Source organism: Pollachius pollachius, assembly GCF_949987615.1.
Source record: "Pollachius pollachius genome assembly, chromosome: 10".
Taxonomy (NCBI): domain Eukaryota; kingdom Metazoa; phylum Chordata; class Actinopteri; order Gadiformes; family Gadidae; genus Pollachius; species Pollachius pollachius.
In genome coordinates, this window is record NC_136943.1 from 4,973,808 (window position 1) to 4,990,303 (window position 16,496).

Here is a 16,496-nt window from a genome sequence, read left to right on the forward strand (position 1 = left end):
ATTACAATGCATTTAATTCATACAACAGGTGGAGTATCGGAGGCTATAAGCCGTAAAATAATGTGATATAAATCAAGACAATATTGTTTTTGCCTAAAACGCCTCTGGAGCCAACTGCACTCATAACATGTTCCAAAGACGATAATCTTTAAAAATATATCTTGGGATAATGTCAAGCATGTATTCCGTTTTTGAAAGTACTACAGATGAATAAAGAAAACAGTTAGCAAATTAGAAACAGCCAATTGATTCATAAAGTCCAAAAAGTAGCTGTCCTTGGTGCTAAACATGAGGGAAAAGACGGATTAATACAGAAAATAAGATTCTGTCAGTGGTTTCTAACCTCAAGTGGAGAGTCTGGTTCATCCAGGATGCTCTTTTCACTCTGTATTCGCTGCATGGTCCCTGTAGAACTGGGGTCCATTATCAGAACGTTCTGACTACCAGCGTTGCCGAACTTACAGTCACTCTTTCTGGAGTCAGTGGTCCTGCACACCTCGTAATTGTACACGTGCTGGAGAGTCCCTGTCCCCAAAGTGTCTGAGTAACGTGGTGGATAATATGGAATCACCGGGAGATTGGAATGATACAGGATACGAGACTGTCTCCATCTGTAGATTTTCACTGATATGATCACCACTAAACACGTGATGAAGAGAAATGAAACTACAGCCAAAGCCAAGACCAAGTAAAAAGTCAGGTTGTCATTGTACTCCTTGTCGTGTGTAAAGTCAGTGAACTCCGAGAGCACTTCAGGGAAGCTGTCCGCCACCGCCACATTAACAATGACTGTAGCTGAACGAGAGGGCTGTCCGTTGTCCTCCACTATAACAATCAGTCTTTGTTTCACAGCATCTTTATCAGTGACTTGGCGGATAGTTCTTATTTCTCCATTCTGTAAGCCCACTTCAAACAGCGCCCTGTCTGTGGTCTTCTGTAGTTTATAGGAGAGCCAGGCATTCTGTCCAGAGTCCACATCAACAGCCACCACTTTAGTGACCAGATAGCCCACATCTGCTGAACGAGGCACCATTTCAGCCACCAGAGGACCACCAGTCTGGACTGGATACAGAACCTGAGGGGCGTTGTCATTCTGGTCCTGGATCAGTATTTTCACACTCACATTACTACTGAGGGGAGGAGAGCCTCCATCTTGTGCTTTAACACGGAATTGAAAGTCTTTAATCTGCTCGTAGTCAAAAGAGCGGACTGCATGTATGACTCCACTGTCAGCACTAACAGACACATAGGAGGAGACTGGCACGCCGTTTAAAGAGGAGTCCTCTAGTATATAAGAGATGTGGGCATTCTGGTTCCAGTCTGCGTCTCTAGCTTTTACCGTGAATATAGAGATACCTGGTTTATTATTCTCTATGAGATATGCCTCATAAGAAGGTTTTTCAAAAGCTGGGACGTTATCGTTTACATCTGAGATCTGTAGATTGAGAGCAACGCTGCTGGTGAGGGAAGGTACTCCCTGATCAGAACACGTCACACTGATATTATAAGCAGATTCTCTCTCTCGGTCTAAATCACTGTCCGTCACTAAACTGAAGAAATTATTTGATGTTGCCTTTAAAATGAATGGCATGTTCTCATTAATGGCACAGTTGACTTTTCCATTGTCACCAGAATCTTGATCCTGAATGTTAATCATTGTTACAACAGTGTTGGATTCAGCATTTTCTGATATAACGTTTGATTTAGACATTATATTAATAACAGGCGTATTGTCATTCATATCAGTTAAATCAACTATTAATTTACAAGTGTCAGTTAGTCCTCCCTCATCACTTGCAAGTAAATTAACTTGAAAGGTTTTTGCCCTTTCATAGTCTATGTTACCAACTAACCGCACCTCGCCGCTTTCTTTATTTACTTCAAACACACGTCTTACAACATCCATTGTGTTCGTGATTGAATATATTACTTTTCCATTTAAACCGTGATCTGCATCCGAAGCACTGACCGTGGTCACTACGGTGCCTTTTGGAGAATTCTCCATCACAGTAGCTTTATATATCGACTGCGTAAAGACAGGAGCATTATCATTAGCATCTAGCACAGTGATGAGAATCTGCATTGTTCCGGACATTTGTGGCTGTCCGCCGTCCACAGCCGTCAAAACGAGAGACAAATGCTCATGTGTTTCCCTATCGAGAGCTTTCTGTAAAACCATCTCGACATTTTTCGATCCGTCTGCTTGATTATGCATTTTGAGAGCAAAATTATCGGAAGGCTTTAGGATGTAATTCTGCAGATCGTTGTTGCCAACGTCTAAATCCATAGCTCTTTCCAAAAAGAATTTCGATCCAACGCCTGCAGATTCACTAATTTTGAATTTCATTTCTTCTTTCTCAAAGGTTGGGGCATTGTCGTTAATATCTATGATCTCGATAGATACGCTGTAAAATTCCATCGGATCTTCTAATATTATTTGGAAATGTAAAGAACAAGGCGTCATCTGTTCGCAAAGCGCCTCTCTGTCTATCCTGTCTTTGATAAGGAGGGCTCCCTGTTCTTTATTTAGTTCGATGTAAACTGTGCTATCACCGGAATAAACACGAGCTTTACCTGACGCGAGTCGTTTGACATCTAAACCTAGATCCCGTGCTATATTTCCCACTAAAGATCCTTTCGCCATTTCCTCGGGAATGGTGTAGCTGATCTGCCCGAGCACCGAACAAACGGAGACGACAGAGACGAGGAACAGTACTTGCTGCACCATTGTTTTCCTGGATGTTCCCGAAAGAAGGTCAAACAAAGCGTCCATCCGTTATCCCACTGGTCATTTAAAAAAGGTTCATGCTGTCACAAAATAAAAGGCAATGTTCCAAACGTCAAAGACAATATCCAATTGACGTTATTCCCGTGTCTGTCGTCCTTCCCTATCTGTGCTGCTGTGCTTTGTGCGTCTGTGTAACGGAGAAAATGCTTCACATCTGAACTAAAACGAAACACGTTGGCCAACAGCGGCCCTAAGAGCCCAGAGCACAAAACTACAGAAAAGCTGTGTACTTTGAAAAATAAAATAGTGTCAATAATCGGCAGTGAATGAAAAATTACACTTCAATGTTAAAATAAATGAATAAAACATTTAACAAAGCCACCAATGATGAGTTAATATAATTTGTATGTTAACCAAAAAATAACTCAATGCAACACTGCTGATATCCAAGGTCCTGAAAACACTACAGATCGATTAGTTAACGTATCAACATTATGTACATTTGGCAATCAACAAATCTTTAAATAAGTATCACTTCTAACCTCTAGTGGAGAGTCTGGTTCATCCAGGATGCTCTTCTCACTCTGTATTCGCTGCATGGTCCCTGTAGAACTGGGGTCCATTATCAGAACGTTCTGACTACCAGCGTTGCCGAACTTACAGTCACTCTTTCTGGAGTCAGTGGTCCTGCACACCTCGTAATTGTACACGTGCTGGAGGGTCCCTGTCCCCAAAGTGTCTGAGTAACGGGGTGGATAATATGGAATCACCGGGAGATTGGAATGATACAGGATACGGGACTGTCTCCATCTGTAGATTTTCACTGATATGATCACCACTAAACACGTGATGAAGAGAAAGGAAACTACAGCCAAAGCTAAGACTAAGTAAAAAGTCAGGTTGTCATTGTACTCCTTGTCGTGTGTAAAGTCAGTGAACTCCGAGAGCACTTCAGGGAAGCTGTCCGCCACCGCCACGTTAACAATGACTGTAGCTGAACGAGAGGGCTGTCCGTTGTCCTCCACTATAACAGTCAGTCTTTGTTTCACAGCATCTTTATCAGTGACTTGGCGAATAGTTCTTATTTCTCCATTCTGTAAGCCCACTTCAAACAGCGCCCTGTCTGTGGCTTTCTGTAGTTTATAGGAGAGCCAGGCATTCTGTCCAGAGTCCACATCAACAGCCACCACTTTAGTGACCAGATAGCCCACATCTGCTGAACGAGGCACCATTTCAGCCACCAGAGAACCACCAGTCTGGACTGGATACAGAACCTGAGGGGCGTTGTCGTTCTGGTCCTGGATCAGTATATTCACACTCACGTTACTACTGAGGGGAGGAGAGCCTCCATCTTGAGCTTTAACACGAAACTGAAAATCTTTAATCTGCTCGTAGTCAAAAGAGCGGACTGCATGTATAACTCCACTGTCAGCACTAACAGACACATAAGAGGAGACCGGAATGCCGTTTAAAGAGGAGTCCTCTAGAACATAAGAGACATGGGCGTTCTGGTTCCAGTCTGCGTCTTTTGCGTTCAGTGTGAATATAGAGACACCTTGGATGTTGTTTTCTACGACGTATCCTTCGTATGATTTTTTTAAAAAGACAGGCGCGTTATCATTGACGTCTAGGATCTTAAGCACGATTGTGACTCTGCTAGAAAGCGAAGGCGCTCCCTCATCAGAACACGTCACACTGATATTATATCCAGACTCTTTCTCTCTGTCTAAATCACTGTCCGTCACTAAGCTGAAGAAGTTGTTAGATGTCGATCTCAAGGCAAAAGGAATGTCATCGTTTATGGAGCATTTCACTTTGCCATTTTCACCTGAATCTGCATCTTCTATATTGATCATGGTTACGACTGTGTTAGGTTTAGCGTCTTCTGATATCACATTGGATTTAGACATAATATGAATATCAGGTTTGTTGTCGTTCACATCTATGACATCTACAATTAATTTACAGGAGTCAACCAGCCCTCCCTCATCACTTGCGCGGATATTTATCTGAAATGTTCGAGCTTTTTCGTAGTCTATATTGCCACTCAATGTCACGGCCCCATTTTCCTCATTAACTTCAAATATTCCAAGAGTGTGATCTAACATACTTGAAACCGAGTACGTTATTTTACCATTATCTCCGTCGTCAGCATCAGTTGCAGTAACCGTAGTAACAATTGTACCTAACGGAGCGCCTTCTTTAATAGACGCTTTGTAAACCGACTGGGTGAAAACGGGAGCGTTATCATTGGCGTCTAAAACCGAAATAAGGATCTGCATTGTTCCAGACATCTGCGGCTCTCCGCCATCGACTGCCGTTAACACTAAAGAGAGGTGTTCATGTTGTTCTCTATCGAGTGGTTTCTCTAAAACCATTTCGATATTAGTAATATCCCCTGCTTGACTGTCTAATTTGAGAGCGAAGTTATCGGTTGGTTTTAGGATATATGTTCTTAAGCCATTTGTCCCGACGTCAGGATCAATGGCTCTGTCTAATATGAATTGAGCCCCACGTACAGCAGACTCGCTGATTTTAAATTGAACATCGCTTTTCTGAAACACTGGGGCGTTGTCATTTACGTCTGTAATCTCAATACTTATACTGTAGAATTCCATCGGGTTTTCTAATATGATCTGAAAATGGAGCGCACAAGGCGTCGTTTGTCCGCAGATGGCCTCTCTGTCTACTCTGTCTTTGATAACGAGGACTCCTCTTTCCCTGTTCAGCTCGACATATTCGATGCTGTCACGGGTAAAAATACGGGCTTTACCTGATTTCAGTCTCTTCACATCCAAACCTATATCCTGTGCAATATTACCGACTACAGAGCCTTTCGACATCTCTTCAGGTATGGTGTAGCTGACCTGCCCGAGCACCGAGCTGAGACAGAAGATCGAGATAAATAGAAGCCATCTGACGTAGCGTCCCATTGTTCTTTCCCCTGTCGCGATGTATTCTTGATGAAAACGTAAATATCACTTTTAGTCTTTGATATTCCACAAATGATCAGCCAAAACACGTCGACAACAGCTTACATGTTGAACGAAAGAAACAAGGAGCGATCCTGCTTCACGCTCTTTCGTGTCTCTGTAAAAAACAATGCTTTCGTCCATAGACGGGAAAAGAATAAAACCGGTATGGTCGGAGGTACTGCAGAAGATGGCCTTTAACTGGAACATTCTGGTCTATAGCGGCCCTCAGAGCCCAAACGGCAAAATTACAGTTCGTTTAAATCTTAAAAACAAAAAGTAGATTGGCCTGGTAATGGGCTGACAATAAATGTGATATTAATAATGACAACGTTGCTTTGGCAGAAGCAATTGTGGACGAACCTGCACTAATCACATGTTACAAAGGCTTCAGTTCTTAATGAAATCTTAAATATATGCAGTTGGGATGTTCATGAATTCAGAATTTGAAAAGTATGACAGCTGAATGAAGAAAGCCATCAGCAAGTTAAAATTAGCCTATTCATTCATCAAGTCAAAAACGTAGCTGTCCATGGTGCTAAATATGAGGGAAAAACGGATTAATGCAAAAATAACATTGTCAGTGATTTCTAACCTCTAGTGGAGAGTCTGGTTCATCCAGGATGCTCTTCTCACTCTGTAATTGCTGCATGGTCCCTGTAGAACTGGGGTCCATTATCAGAACGTTCTGACTACCAGCATTGCCAAACTTACAGTCACTCTTTCTGGAGTCAGTGGTCCTGCACACCTCGTAATTGTACACGTGCTGGAGTGTCCCTGTCCCCAAAGTGTCTGAGTAACGTGGTGGATAATATGGAATCACCGGGAGATTGGAATGATACAGGATACGAGACTGTCTCCATCTGTAGATTTTCACTGATATGATCACCACTAAACAAGTGATGAAGAGAAAGGAAACTACAGCCAAAGCCAAGACCAAGTAAAAAGTCAGGTTGTCATTGTACTCCTTGTCGTGTGTAAAGTCAGTGAACTCAGAGAGCACTTCAGGGAAGCTGTCTGCCACCGCCACGTTAACAATGACTGTAGCTGAACGAGAGGGCTGTCCGTTGTCCTCCACTATAACAGTCAGTCTTTGTTTCACAGCATCTTTATCAGTGACTTGGCGGATAGTTCTTATTTCTCCATTCTGTAAGCCCACTTCAAACAGCGCCCTGTCTGTGGCTTTCTGTAGTTTATAGGAGAGCCAGGCATTCTGTCCAGAGTCCACATCAACAGCCACCACTTTAGTGACCAGATAGCCCACATCTGCTGAACGAGGCACCATTTCAGCCACCAGAGAACCACCAGTCTGGACTGGATACAGAACCTGAGGGGCGTTGTCGTTCTGGTCCTGGATCAGTATTTTCACACTCACGTTACTACTGAGGGGAGGAGAGCCTCCATCTTGTACTTTAACACGGAACTGAAAGTCTTTAATTTGCTCGTAGTCAAAAGAGCGGACTGCATGTATAACTCCACTGTCAGCACTAACAGACACATAAGAGGAGACAGGCACGCCGTTTAAAGAGGAGTCCTCTAGTATATAAGAGACATGTGCGTTCTGGTTCCAGTCAGCATCTCTAGCTTTTACCGTGAATATTGAGAGACCTGGTGTATTATTCTCTATAAGATATGCCTCATAAGAAGGTTTTTCAAAAGCTGGGACGTTATCGTTTACATCTGAGATCTGTAGATTGAGAGTAACGCTGCTGGTGAGGGAAGGTACTCCCTGATCAGAACAGGTCACACTGATGTTATACGCAGATTCTCTCTCTCGGTCTAAATCACTGTCTGTTATTAAACTGAAGAAATTATTTGATGTCGCCTTCAAAATGAATGGCATGTTGTCATTAATGGCACAGTTAACTTTTCCATTGTCACCCGAATCTTGATCCTGAATGTTAATTATTGTTATAATAGTGTTGGATTTGGAATCTTCTGATACAACATTTGACTTTGACATTATATTAATAACAGGCATATTATCATTCATATCAACTATATCAACAATAACTTTGCTGGAATCTGTTAGTCCGCCTTCATCACTTGCACGTACATTTATTTGGAACGTGTGAGCACTTTCATGGTCTACATTACCAAATAACCGCACCTCGCCGCTTACTTCATTGACTTCAAACACACGTCTTACATCGTCCATTGTGTTCGTGATTGAATATATTACCTTTCCATTTAAACCGTGATCTGCATCAGAAGCACTGACCGTGGTCACTACGGTGCCTTTTGGAGAATTCTCCATCACAGTAGCTTTATATATCGATTGCGTAAAGACGGGAGCATTATCATTAGCATCTAGCACAGTGATGAGAATCTGCATTGTTCCGGACATTTGTGGCTGTCCGCCGTCCACAGCCGTCAAAACGAGAGACATATGCTCCTGTGTTTCCCTATCGAGAGCTTTCTGCAAAACCATCTCGACATTTTTCGATCCGTCTGCTTGGTTATGCATTTTAAGAGCGAAGTTATCGGAAGGCTTTAGGATGTAATTCTGCAAATCGTTAATGCCAACGTCTAGATCCATAGCTCTTTCCAAAACAAATTTCGATCCAACGCCTGCAATTTCACTAATTTTGAATTTCATTTCAGCTTTCTCAAAGGTTGGGGCATTATCGTTAATGTCTGTGATCTCGATGGATGTGCTAAAAAATTCAATGGGATCTTCTAATATTATTTGGAAATGTAACGAACAAGGCGTCGTCTGTTTGCAAAGCGCCTCTCTGTCTATTCTGTCTTTGATAAGGAGGACTCCCCGTTCTTTATTCAGTTCGATGTAAACTGTGCTATCACCGGAATAAACACGAGCTTTACCTGACGCGAGTCGTTTGACATCTAAACCTAGATCCCGTGCTATATTTCCCACTAAAGATCCTTTCGCCATTTCCTCGGGAATGGTGTAGCTGATCTGCCCGAGCACCGAACAAACGGAGACGACAGAGACGAGGAACAGTACTTGCTGCGCCATTGTTTTCCTTGATATTCCCGAAATAAGGTCAAACAAAGCGTCCATCCGTTATCCCACAGCTCATTTAAAAATGGTTATTCTGTCACAAAATGAAAGGCAATGTTCAAACCGTGCAAGAAAATATCCAGCAGACGTTATTCCCTTGTCCGTCGTCCTTCCCTATATTTGCTGCTTTGTTTTGTGCGTCTGTGCAATGGAGTAAATGCTTCTCATCTGAACTAAAACAAAACATGTTAGCCAACAGCGGCCCTAAGAGCCCAGAGCACAAAACTACAGAAACTATACAAAATTAAGCGAATTTACGGCATTAAGCCTACATATTTATTTCACGATGGACTATTCTTGCATTCTCATTGTATATGTTGAAAAATTATATAGCGGCAATAATCGTCAATGAATGAAACAATACACTTCAATGTTAAAATAAATGAATAAAAACATATGACAAAGCTACCAATGATGCGTTAATGGTGTTTGTTTGGTAACCAAAAGATTGCTCTCTTCAACACTGCTGCTTTCCAAGGTTCTGAAAATAGGCCTACTACTGCTCGATTAGTTAACATGTAGGCCTACCCGTTACAGTTTACTATTATTGAATATCTGTTGCCATTTCCGGGTGGCTATAGTTATTTTATAATGAACAATCAAACGAGTCACGTGGTTATTTTCATTATTTGAATATCACGACGAACGCTGAGATAAGCAGACAATGGGCGCGAGGGAGACAAATGTACCGGGAAAGAGTAGGGCTGGAGGGGGCGCGAGGACACAGGATAATAACAAGATTTTGGAGGACAGAAGAGTTTCATCAAAGAGTAATAAAAATAAGTATTATTCGTATACATATTTCAGTTATGATATAGTCCTATCGTTAAATTAGCTGAACGAGCGTACGTGTTTATTGTTCTTTCCGACATGATTGTTTTGAGTTGTGCTGCGAAGGAACCGTGACCAAGCTAGTGGAGGCTGATACTCTAGGCCAGCATTACTCATTGCGCGGCTCGCCAAGCCTCTATTTGCGGCTCGCATGGCGGTAAAAATATACAGTGATATGATCATGCAGTGAATACAGATATTAAAAAAAAACAATAAAAACAATTATTTAAAAAATAAATCAACAGCGGCATTAAAAGGTGGAAATATAGCCTTGTCTAGAAAATATTTTTAAACTTGCTCGGCTCTACGCTGACAGCGGGGTTGCCAGATTGGTGGTTTTCCTGCATAACAAGAGAGAATGTGCTCTTTGGATGGACTTATTCTTATTAACTTATTCTTCAATAGCTTCCATGTTATGTGACCCAGTGTCTCCACATTATTCCAGAAAATAGCACACAGTCACACAAGTCTTAATTTTCCTCTCAAAGTGCACCAGATTGATGCATTCCAGGTTAAAAGGTACCAAATTTTCTTCAGGGGGAGCATGCCACCGGACCCCGCTAAGGACCAGGTTCCCTCCACAGTTTCACAAAATTCTGTGGGAAACACTGCTTCAGGGAGGACATATTATTAAGCAGGCATACTTATTTATGACTGGATTTATAGCTTTTGATACTTTGCGGTAAAAATGGCTCTCCTGTTGACGTCGTCCTGTCAGAGCGGCTCTCCTGAAAAAAATAGTGAATACCACTGCTCTAGGCTAACGCTATCAACTCGACGACCAGAACTGTTATAATATATCATGTTGGGCTAGACGCAGACACCGTTGATGAAACATTAGGTGTCAAGAATGTTTATACCATTTCACCTTTTCCCCTATTGTTTTCCCAGGCTAAATTTGTTGGAGAAGATTTCGGTTTTTGATCTGATGTTTTCCGTTGGACAAGTCATGGACAGCGTCTCTCCTCACCGCTGACGTCACCTACCGGAAACACACCCACCCTCTGCGGTCCGGAAGAACATTGGTTTTCACGAGGTCGGTAACCGGTTTCTTTCATTATATATTTATTTCGATTTACTTTTCTTTTGGGGATCTTTTATAAATTGTTTAAGTGTATTTTCCTGTTTGTATGTAATCAGTTTATTGAATTGTCGATTTGATTTTATTATAACCTTATCACAATGCGTTTCCTGGTTTAAAGCGATTCATTTTAGATCTAGTAAAACACTATTGTGAATCATTGTTTTTCCCAATCGGCTAAAATAATATATATATGAAAAGAAAATGTATTATATGTAAGCTTATAGGTGGAGGCACCACATTTACTATTTGTGTGCTGATTAGACTAAACGTGTCACACATATTCCATGAAGATTCACTTCATACTCAGAAGATAAGAATAACAAATGTAAGTATCACATGCATATCTGGCAATCAACAATAACTTGAATTAAGTGCAAATTCTAACCTCCAGTGGAGAGTCTGATTCATCCAGGATGCTCTTTTCACTCTGTATTCGCTGCATGGTCCCTGTAGAACTGGGGTCCATTATCAGAACGTTCTGACTACCAGCGTTGCCAAACTTACAGTCACTCTTTCGGGAGTCAGTGGTCCTGCACACTTCGTAATTGTACACATGCTGGAGAGTCCCTGTCCCCAAAGTGTCTGAGTAACGTGGTGGATAATATGGAATCACCGGGAGATTGGAATGATACAGGATACGAGACTGTCTCCATCTGTAGATTTTCACTGATATGATCACCACTAAACACGTGATGAAGAGAAAGGAAACCACAGCCAAAGCCAAGACTAAGTAAAAAGTCAGGTTGTCATTGTAATCCTTGTCGTGTGTAAAGTCAGTGAACTCCGAGAGCACTTCAGGGAAGCTGTCCGCCACCGCCACGTTAACAATGACTGTAGCTGAACGAGAGGGCTGTCCGTTGTCCTCCACTATAACAGTCAGTCTTTGTTTCACAGCATCTTTATCAGTGACTTGGCGGATAGTTCTTATTTCTCCATTCTGTAAGCCCACTTCAAACAGCGCCCTGTCTGTGGCTTTCTGTAGTTTATAGGAGAGCCAGGCATTCTGTCCAGAGTCCACATCAACAGCCACCACTTTAGTGACCAGATAGCCCACATCTGCTGAACGAGGCACCATTTCAGCCACCAGAGGACCACCAGTCTGGACTGGATACAGAACCTGAGGGGCGTTGTCGTTCTGGTCCTGGATCAGTATTTTCACACTCACGTTACTACTGAGGGGAGGAGAGCCTCCATCTTGAGCTTTAACACGAAAGTGAAAATCTTTAATCTGCTCGTAGTCAAAAGAGCGGACTGCATGTATAACTCCACTGTCAGCACTAACAGACACATAAGAGGAGACGGGCACGCCGTTTAAAGAGGAGTCCTCTAATATATAAGAGACTCGGGCGTACTGGTTCCAGTCTGCGTCACTCGCGTTCAGTGTGAATATAGAGACACCTTGTACGTTGTTTTCTATGATGTATCCTTCGTATGATTTTTTTAAAAAGACAGGCGCGTTATCATTGACGTCTAGGATCTGAAGCGCGATTGTGACGCTGCTGGAAAGCGAAGGCACGCCCTCATCAGAACACGTCACACTTATATTATAACCAGACTCCTTCTCTCTGTCTAAATCACTGTCCGTCACTAAGCTGAAGAAGTTGTTAGATGTCGACTGCAATGCAAAAGGAATGTCATCGTTTATGGAGCATTTCACTTTGCCATTTTCACCTGAATCTGCATCTTGTATATTGATCATGGTTACGACTGTGTTCGGTTTGGCGTCTTCTGATATCACATTGGATTTAGACATAATGTGAATGTCTGGTGTGTTGTCATTCACATCAATGACATCTACAATTAATTTACAAGAGTCGACCAGGCCTCCCTCATCACTTGCGCGGATATTTATCTCAAATGTTCGACGTTTTTCGTAATCAATATTGCCGCTCAATGTCACAGCCCCATTTTCTTCATTGACTTCAAATATTCCTAAGGTGTTTCCTGACATACTTGAAATTGAGTACGTAATTTTACCATTTTCTCCGTCGTCTGCATCAGTCGCAGTAACCGTAGTAACAATGGTGCCTAACGGAGCGTTTTCTTTAATAGACGCTTTGTAAACCGACTGGGTGAAAACGGGAGCGTTATCATTGGCATCTAAAACCGAGATCAGGATCTGCATTGTTCCAGACATCTGCGGCTCTCCGCCATCGACTGCCGTTAACACTAAAGAGAGGTGTTCATGTTGTTCTCTATCGAGGGGTTTTTCTAAAACCATTTCTATGTTTTTGATGTCTCCTGCTTCACCGTGTAATTTAAGGACGAAGAAATCAGTCGGTTTTAGGATATATGTTCTTAAGCCATTTGTTCCGACGTCCGGATCATTTGCCATGTCTAATATGAATTTAGCTCCATTTACGGCAGACTCGCTGATTTTAAATTTCACGTTGTTTTTTTGAAAGAATGGGGTATTATCATTCACGTCTGTAATCTCAATACTAATACTGTAGAATTCCATTGGGTTTTCTAATATGATCTGAAAATGGAGCGCACAAGGCGTCGTTTGTCCGCAGATGGCCTCTCTGTCTATCCTGTCTTTGATAACGAGGACACCTCTTTCCCTGTTCAGCTCGACATATTCGATGGTGTCACGGGTAAAAATACGGGCTTTACCTGACTTCAGTCTCTTCACATCCAAACCTAAATCCTGTGCTATATAACCGACTACAGAGCCTTTCGCCATCTCTTCAGGTATGGTGTAGCTGACCTGCCCGAGCACCGAGCTTAGACAGAAGATCGAGATAAATAGAAGCCATCCGACGTAGCGTCCCATTGTTCTTTCCCCAGTGTCGTTGTTTTCTCAATGAAAACGTAAAGATCCTTTTTAGTCTTTGATATTCCACAAAAAATGAGCCAGAACACGTCGACAACAGCTTACATGTTGAACGAAAGAAACAAAGAGCGATCCTGCTTCACGCTTTTTCGTCTCCTTGTAAAATGCAATGCCCTCGTCCATAGAAGGTAAAATAATAAAACCGATATGGTGGGAGGTACTGCAGAAGATGGACTTTCACTGGGACATTCTGGTCTATAGCGGCCCTCAGAGTCCAAACGGCAAAACTACAATGCATTTAAATCAAACAAAAAGTTGAGTGACGCAGGTTACAGGCCCAATAATTCATGTTATAAATTAAGACATGTTTTTTGCCAAAATCATTTATGTAGCTAACTGCACTAATCAAATGGTCCAAAGAATTGAATTCTTAAAAATATTGTTTTCACTGAAAAATATTTTAGGATGATGTTAAACATGAATAGATTAAGTATTGCAGCTGAATGAAGGAAACCAGTTAGCAAGTTGAAAATAGCCTATCGATTCATAACGTCAACACAGTAGCTTCCCTTGGTGCTAGACATGAGGGAAAAGACGGATTAATACAAAATAGAACATTCTGTCAGTGATTTCTAACCTCAAGTGGAGAGTCGGGTTCATCCAGGATGCTCTTTTCACTCTGTATTCGCTGCATGGTCCCTGTAGAACTGGGGTCCATCATCAGAACGTTCTGACAACCAGCGTTGCCGAACTTACAGTCACTCTTTCTGGAGTCAGTGGTCCTGGACACCTCGTAATTGTACACATGCTGGAGAGTCCCTGTCCCCAAAGTGTCTGAGTAACGTGGTGGATAATATGGAATCACTGGGAGATTGGAATGATACAGGATACGAGACTGTCTCCATCTGTAGATTTTCACTGATATGATCACCACTAAACACGTAATGAAGAAAAAGGAAACTACAGCCAAAGCCAAGACTAAGTAAAAAGTCAGGTTTTCATTGTACTCCTTGTCGAGTGTAAAGTCAGTGAACTCCGAGAGCACTTCAGGGAAGCTGTCTGCCACCGCCACGTTAACAATGACTGTAGCTGAACGAGAGGGCTGTCCGTTGTCCTCCACTATAACAGTCAGTCTTTGTTTCACAGCATCTTTATCAGTGACTTGGCGAATAGTTCTTATTTCTCCATTCTGTAAGCCCACTTCAAACAGCGCCCTGTCTGTGATTTTCTGTAGTTTATAGGAGAGCCATGCATTCTGTCCAGAGTCCACATCAACAGCCACCACTTTAGTGACCAGATAGCCCACATCTGCTGAACGAGGCACCATTTCAGCCACCAGAGAACCACCGGTCTGGACTGGATACAGAACCTGAGGGGCGTTGTCGTTCTGGTCCTGGATCAGTATTTTCACACTCACATTACTACTGAGGGGAGGAGAGCCTCCATCTTGAGCTTTAACACGGAAGTGAAAATCTTTGATCTGCTCGAAGTCAAAAGAGCGGACTGCATGTATGACTCCACTGTCAGCACTAACAGAAACGTAAGATGAGACATGCGCGCCGTTAATAGAGGAGTCTTCCAGTATGTAAGACACGCGGGCATTTTGGTGCCAGTCCGAATCAATGGCTTTAATCGTCAATACTGAAATACCCAGCGGGTTGTTTTCTACAACATTTGCCTCATATGAGTTCTTCTCAAACATGGGCTGGTTATCATTGACGTCCGTAATCTGAAGTGCGAGAGTGATACTGCTGGAGAGCGAGGGCACGCCCTTATCCGCACACGTGACACTCACGTTATAATGAGAGGCGACCTCCCGGTCCAATGCAACGTCCGTAACTAGACTATAAAACCCTTTTAATGTAGACTGTATTTTAAACGGGATGCTACTGATCATACTGCACTCTACCTCACCATTCTCTGCAGAATCCGGATCACTGACGCTCAGCATGGCGATCACGGTGTCTGGAGGAGAGTCCTCTATTATATGGTCGGATTTAGAGAGAACGTTAATCAGAGGTCTGTTGTCGTTCACATCGATGACGTCAACAATGATCTTGCTGGAATCGTACAGACCGCCTTTGTCTACAGCTTGTATATCTACCTGATAGTGTTTATTCTTTTCGTAGTCTATATTACCGACTAGGGTTACCTCTCCGCTCAATTTATCAATATGAAATAGGTCTGAAAGCCGACGCCTGCTATTGGATATTACATATGATATTTCTCCGTTAGAGCCTTTGTCTTTGTCAGATGCTCTTACTGTCATTACACTTGTTCCTTTCGGTGAATTCTCCGTTAAGGTCGCCTTGTACACCGGCTTTGTGAAGTGTGGAGAATTATCATTTGCATCCAACACAGTGACGTGTATCTGCATTGTCCCTGACATTTGTGGCTCTCCTCCGTCGAAGGCAGACATCAACAGCGATACCTGTTCGCTATTCTCCCGATCTAATGGCCTCTGTAAAATCATTTCTACAGTTTTACTTCCATCGATTTGTTTTTCTAATTTTAACACAAAATGATCTGTCGGTGTAATCAAGTAACTTTGAAGGCCATTCAAACCAATGTCCGCATCAATGGCTTCATCCAATACAAATTTAGATCCCACGACTGCAGACTCACTGATTTCAAATTTTTTCTCGTTTGATGCAAAGCTGGGAGCGTTGTCGTTAATGTCTAGGATTTCCACAGCTATACGAAACAATTCCATTGGATTTTCTAATATCAGTTGAAGATGTAATGCGCACGGCGTCGTCTCGCCACAGAGCGCCTCTCGGTCTATTCTGTCTCTGATGACGAGCGCTCCTTTTTCTTTATTCAGCTCAATGTACGCTACGCCGTCCGCAGAATGAATGCGTGCTTTCCCAGATACCAGCCTTTTTAATTCCAACCCTATATCTTGAGCTACATTTCCAACCAGAGAGCCTACTTTCATTTCCTCAGGAATAGAGTAACTGACTTGCCCGGCCGCAGTACCGAATGAAAGCAACGCGATGAGGAACAGAAGGCCCACTTGCCCCTTCATTGTTTTGTCCGGCTGTTTTTTTAGATCCATTTGAACAAAAATGTTCTCCAAA

At 42.4% G+C, this 16,496-nt stretch overlaps 4 protein-coding genes across 7 annotated transcripts in view; all 4 read right to left on the reverse strand.

The window, feature by feature from the left end:
• The window catches only part of LOC307081264 (protocadherin gamma-C5-like), a gene marked incomplete at its 5' end in the record, with an annotated part of 103,441 nt that overhangs the window by 73,692 nt on the left and 13,253 nt on the right, over positions 1 to 16,496 (reverse strand). Inside the window, one exon of one of the 4 annotated variants that reach the window (XM_079744374.1) lies at positions 3,271 to 5,664. The exons of the other annotated variants lie outside the window; for them this stretch is intronic. Coding sequence (XP_079600500.1) covers positions 3,271 to 5,661 — 2,391 coding nt within the window. Of the gene's footprint in view, positions 1 to 3,270; positions 5,665 to 16,496 lie in introns of those variants that run through there. 4 annotated transcript variants of the gene reach the window in all.
• Positions 329 to 2,728, reverse strand: LOC307081280 (protocadherin gamma-A11-like; the record flags this gene model as incomplete). Its single annotated transcript, XM_079744392.1, has 1 exon — positions 329 to 2,728. One exon carries the CDS (start codon positions 2,726 to 2,728, stop codon positions 329 to 331), a length of 2,400 nt encoding a protein of 799 aa, XP_079600518.1.
• LOC307081281 (protocadherin gamma-A2-like) lies at positions 6,281 to 8,680 on the reverse strand (the record flags this gene model as incomplete). The annotated part of the gene is made up of 1 exon (XM_079744393.1): positions 6,281 to 8,680. The coding sequence occupies one exon, from the start codon at positions 8,678 to 8,680 to the stop codon at positions 6,281 to 6,283; it is 2,400 nt and encodes a 799-aa protein (XP_079600519.1).
• Positions 11,008 to 16,444, reverse strand: LOC307081530 (protocadherin gamma-A11-like; the record flags this gene model as incomplete). Its single annotated transcript, XM_079744784.1, has 2 exons — positions 11,008 to 12,404; positions 14,095 to 16,444. The coding sequence occupies 2 exons, from the start codon at positions 16,442 to 16,444 to the stop codon at positions 11,008 to 11,010; spliced, it is 3,747 nt and encodes a 1,248-aa protein (XP_079600910.1).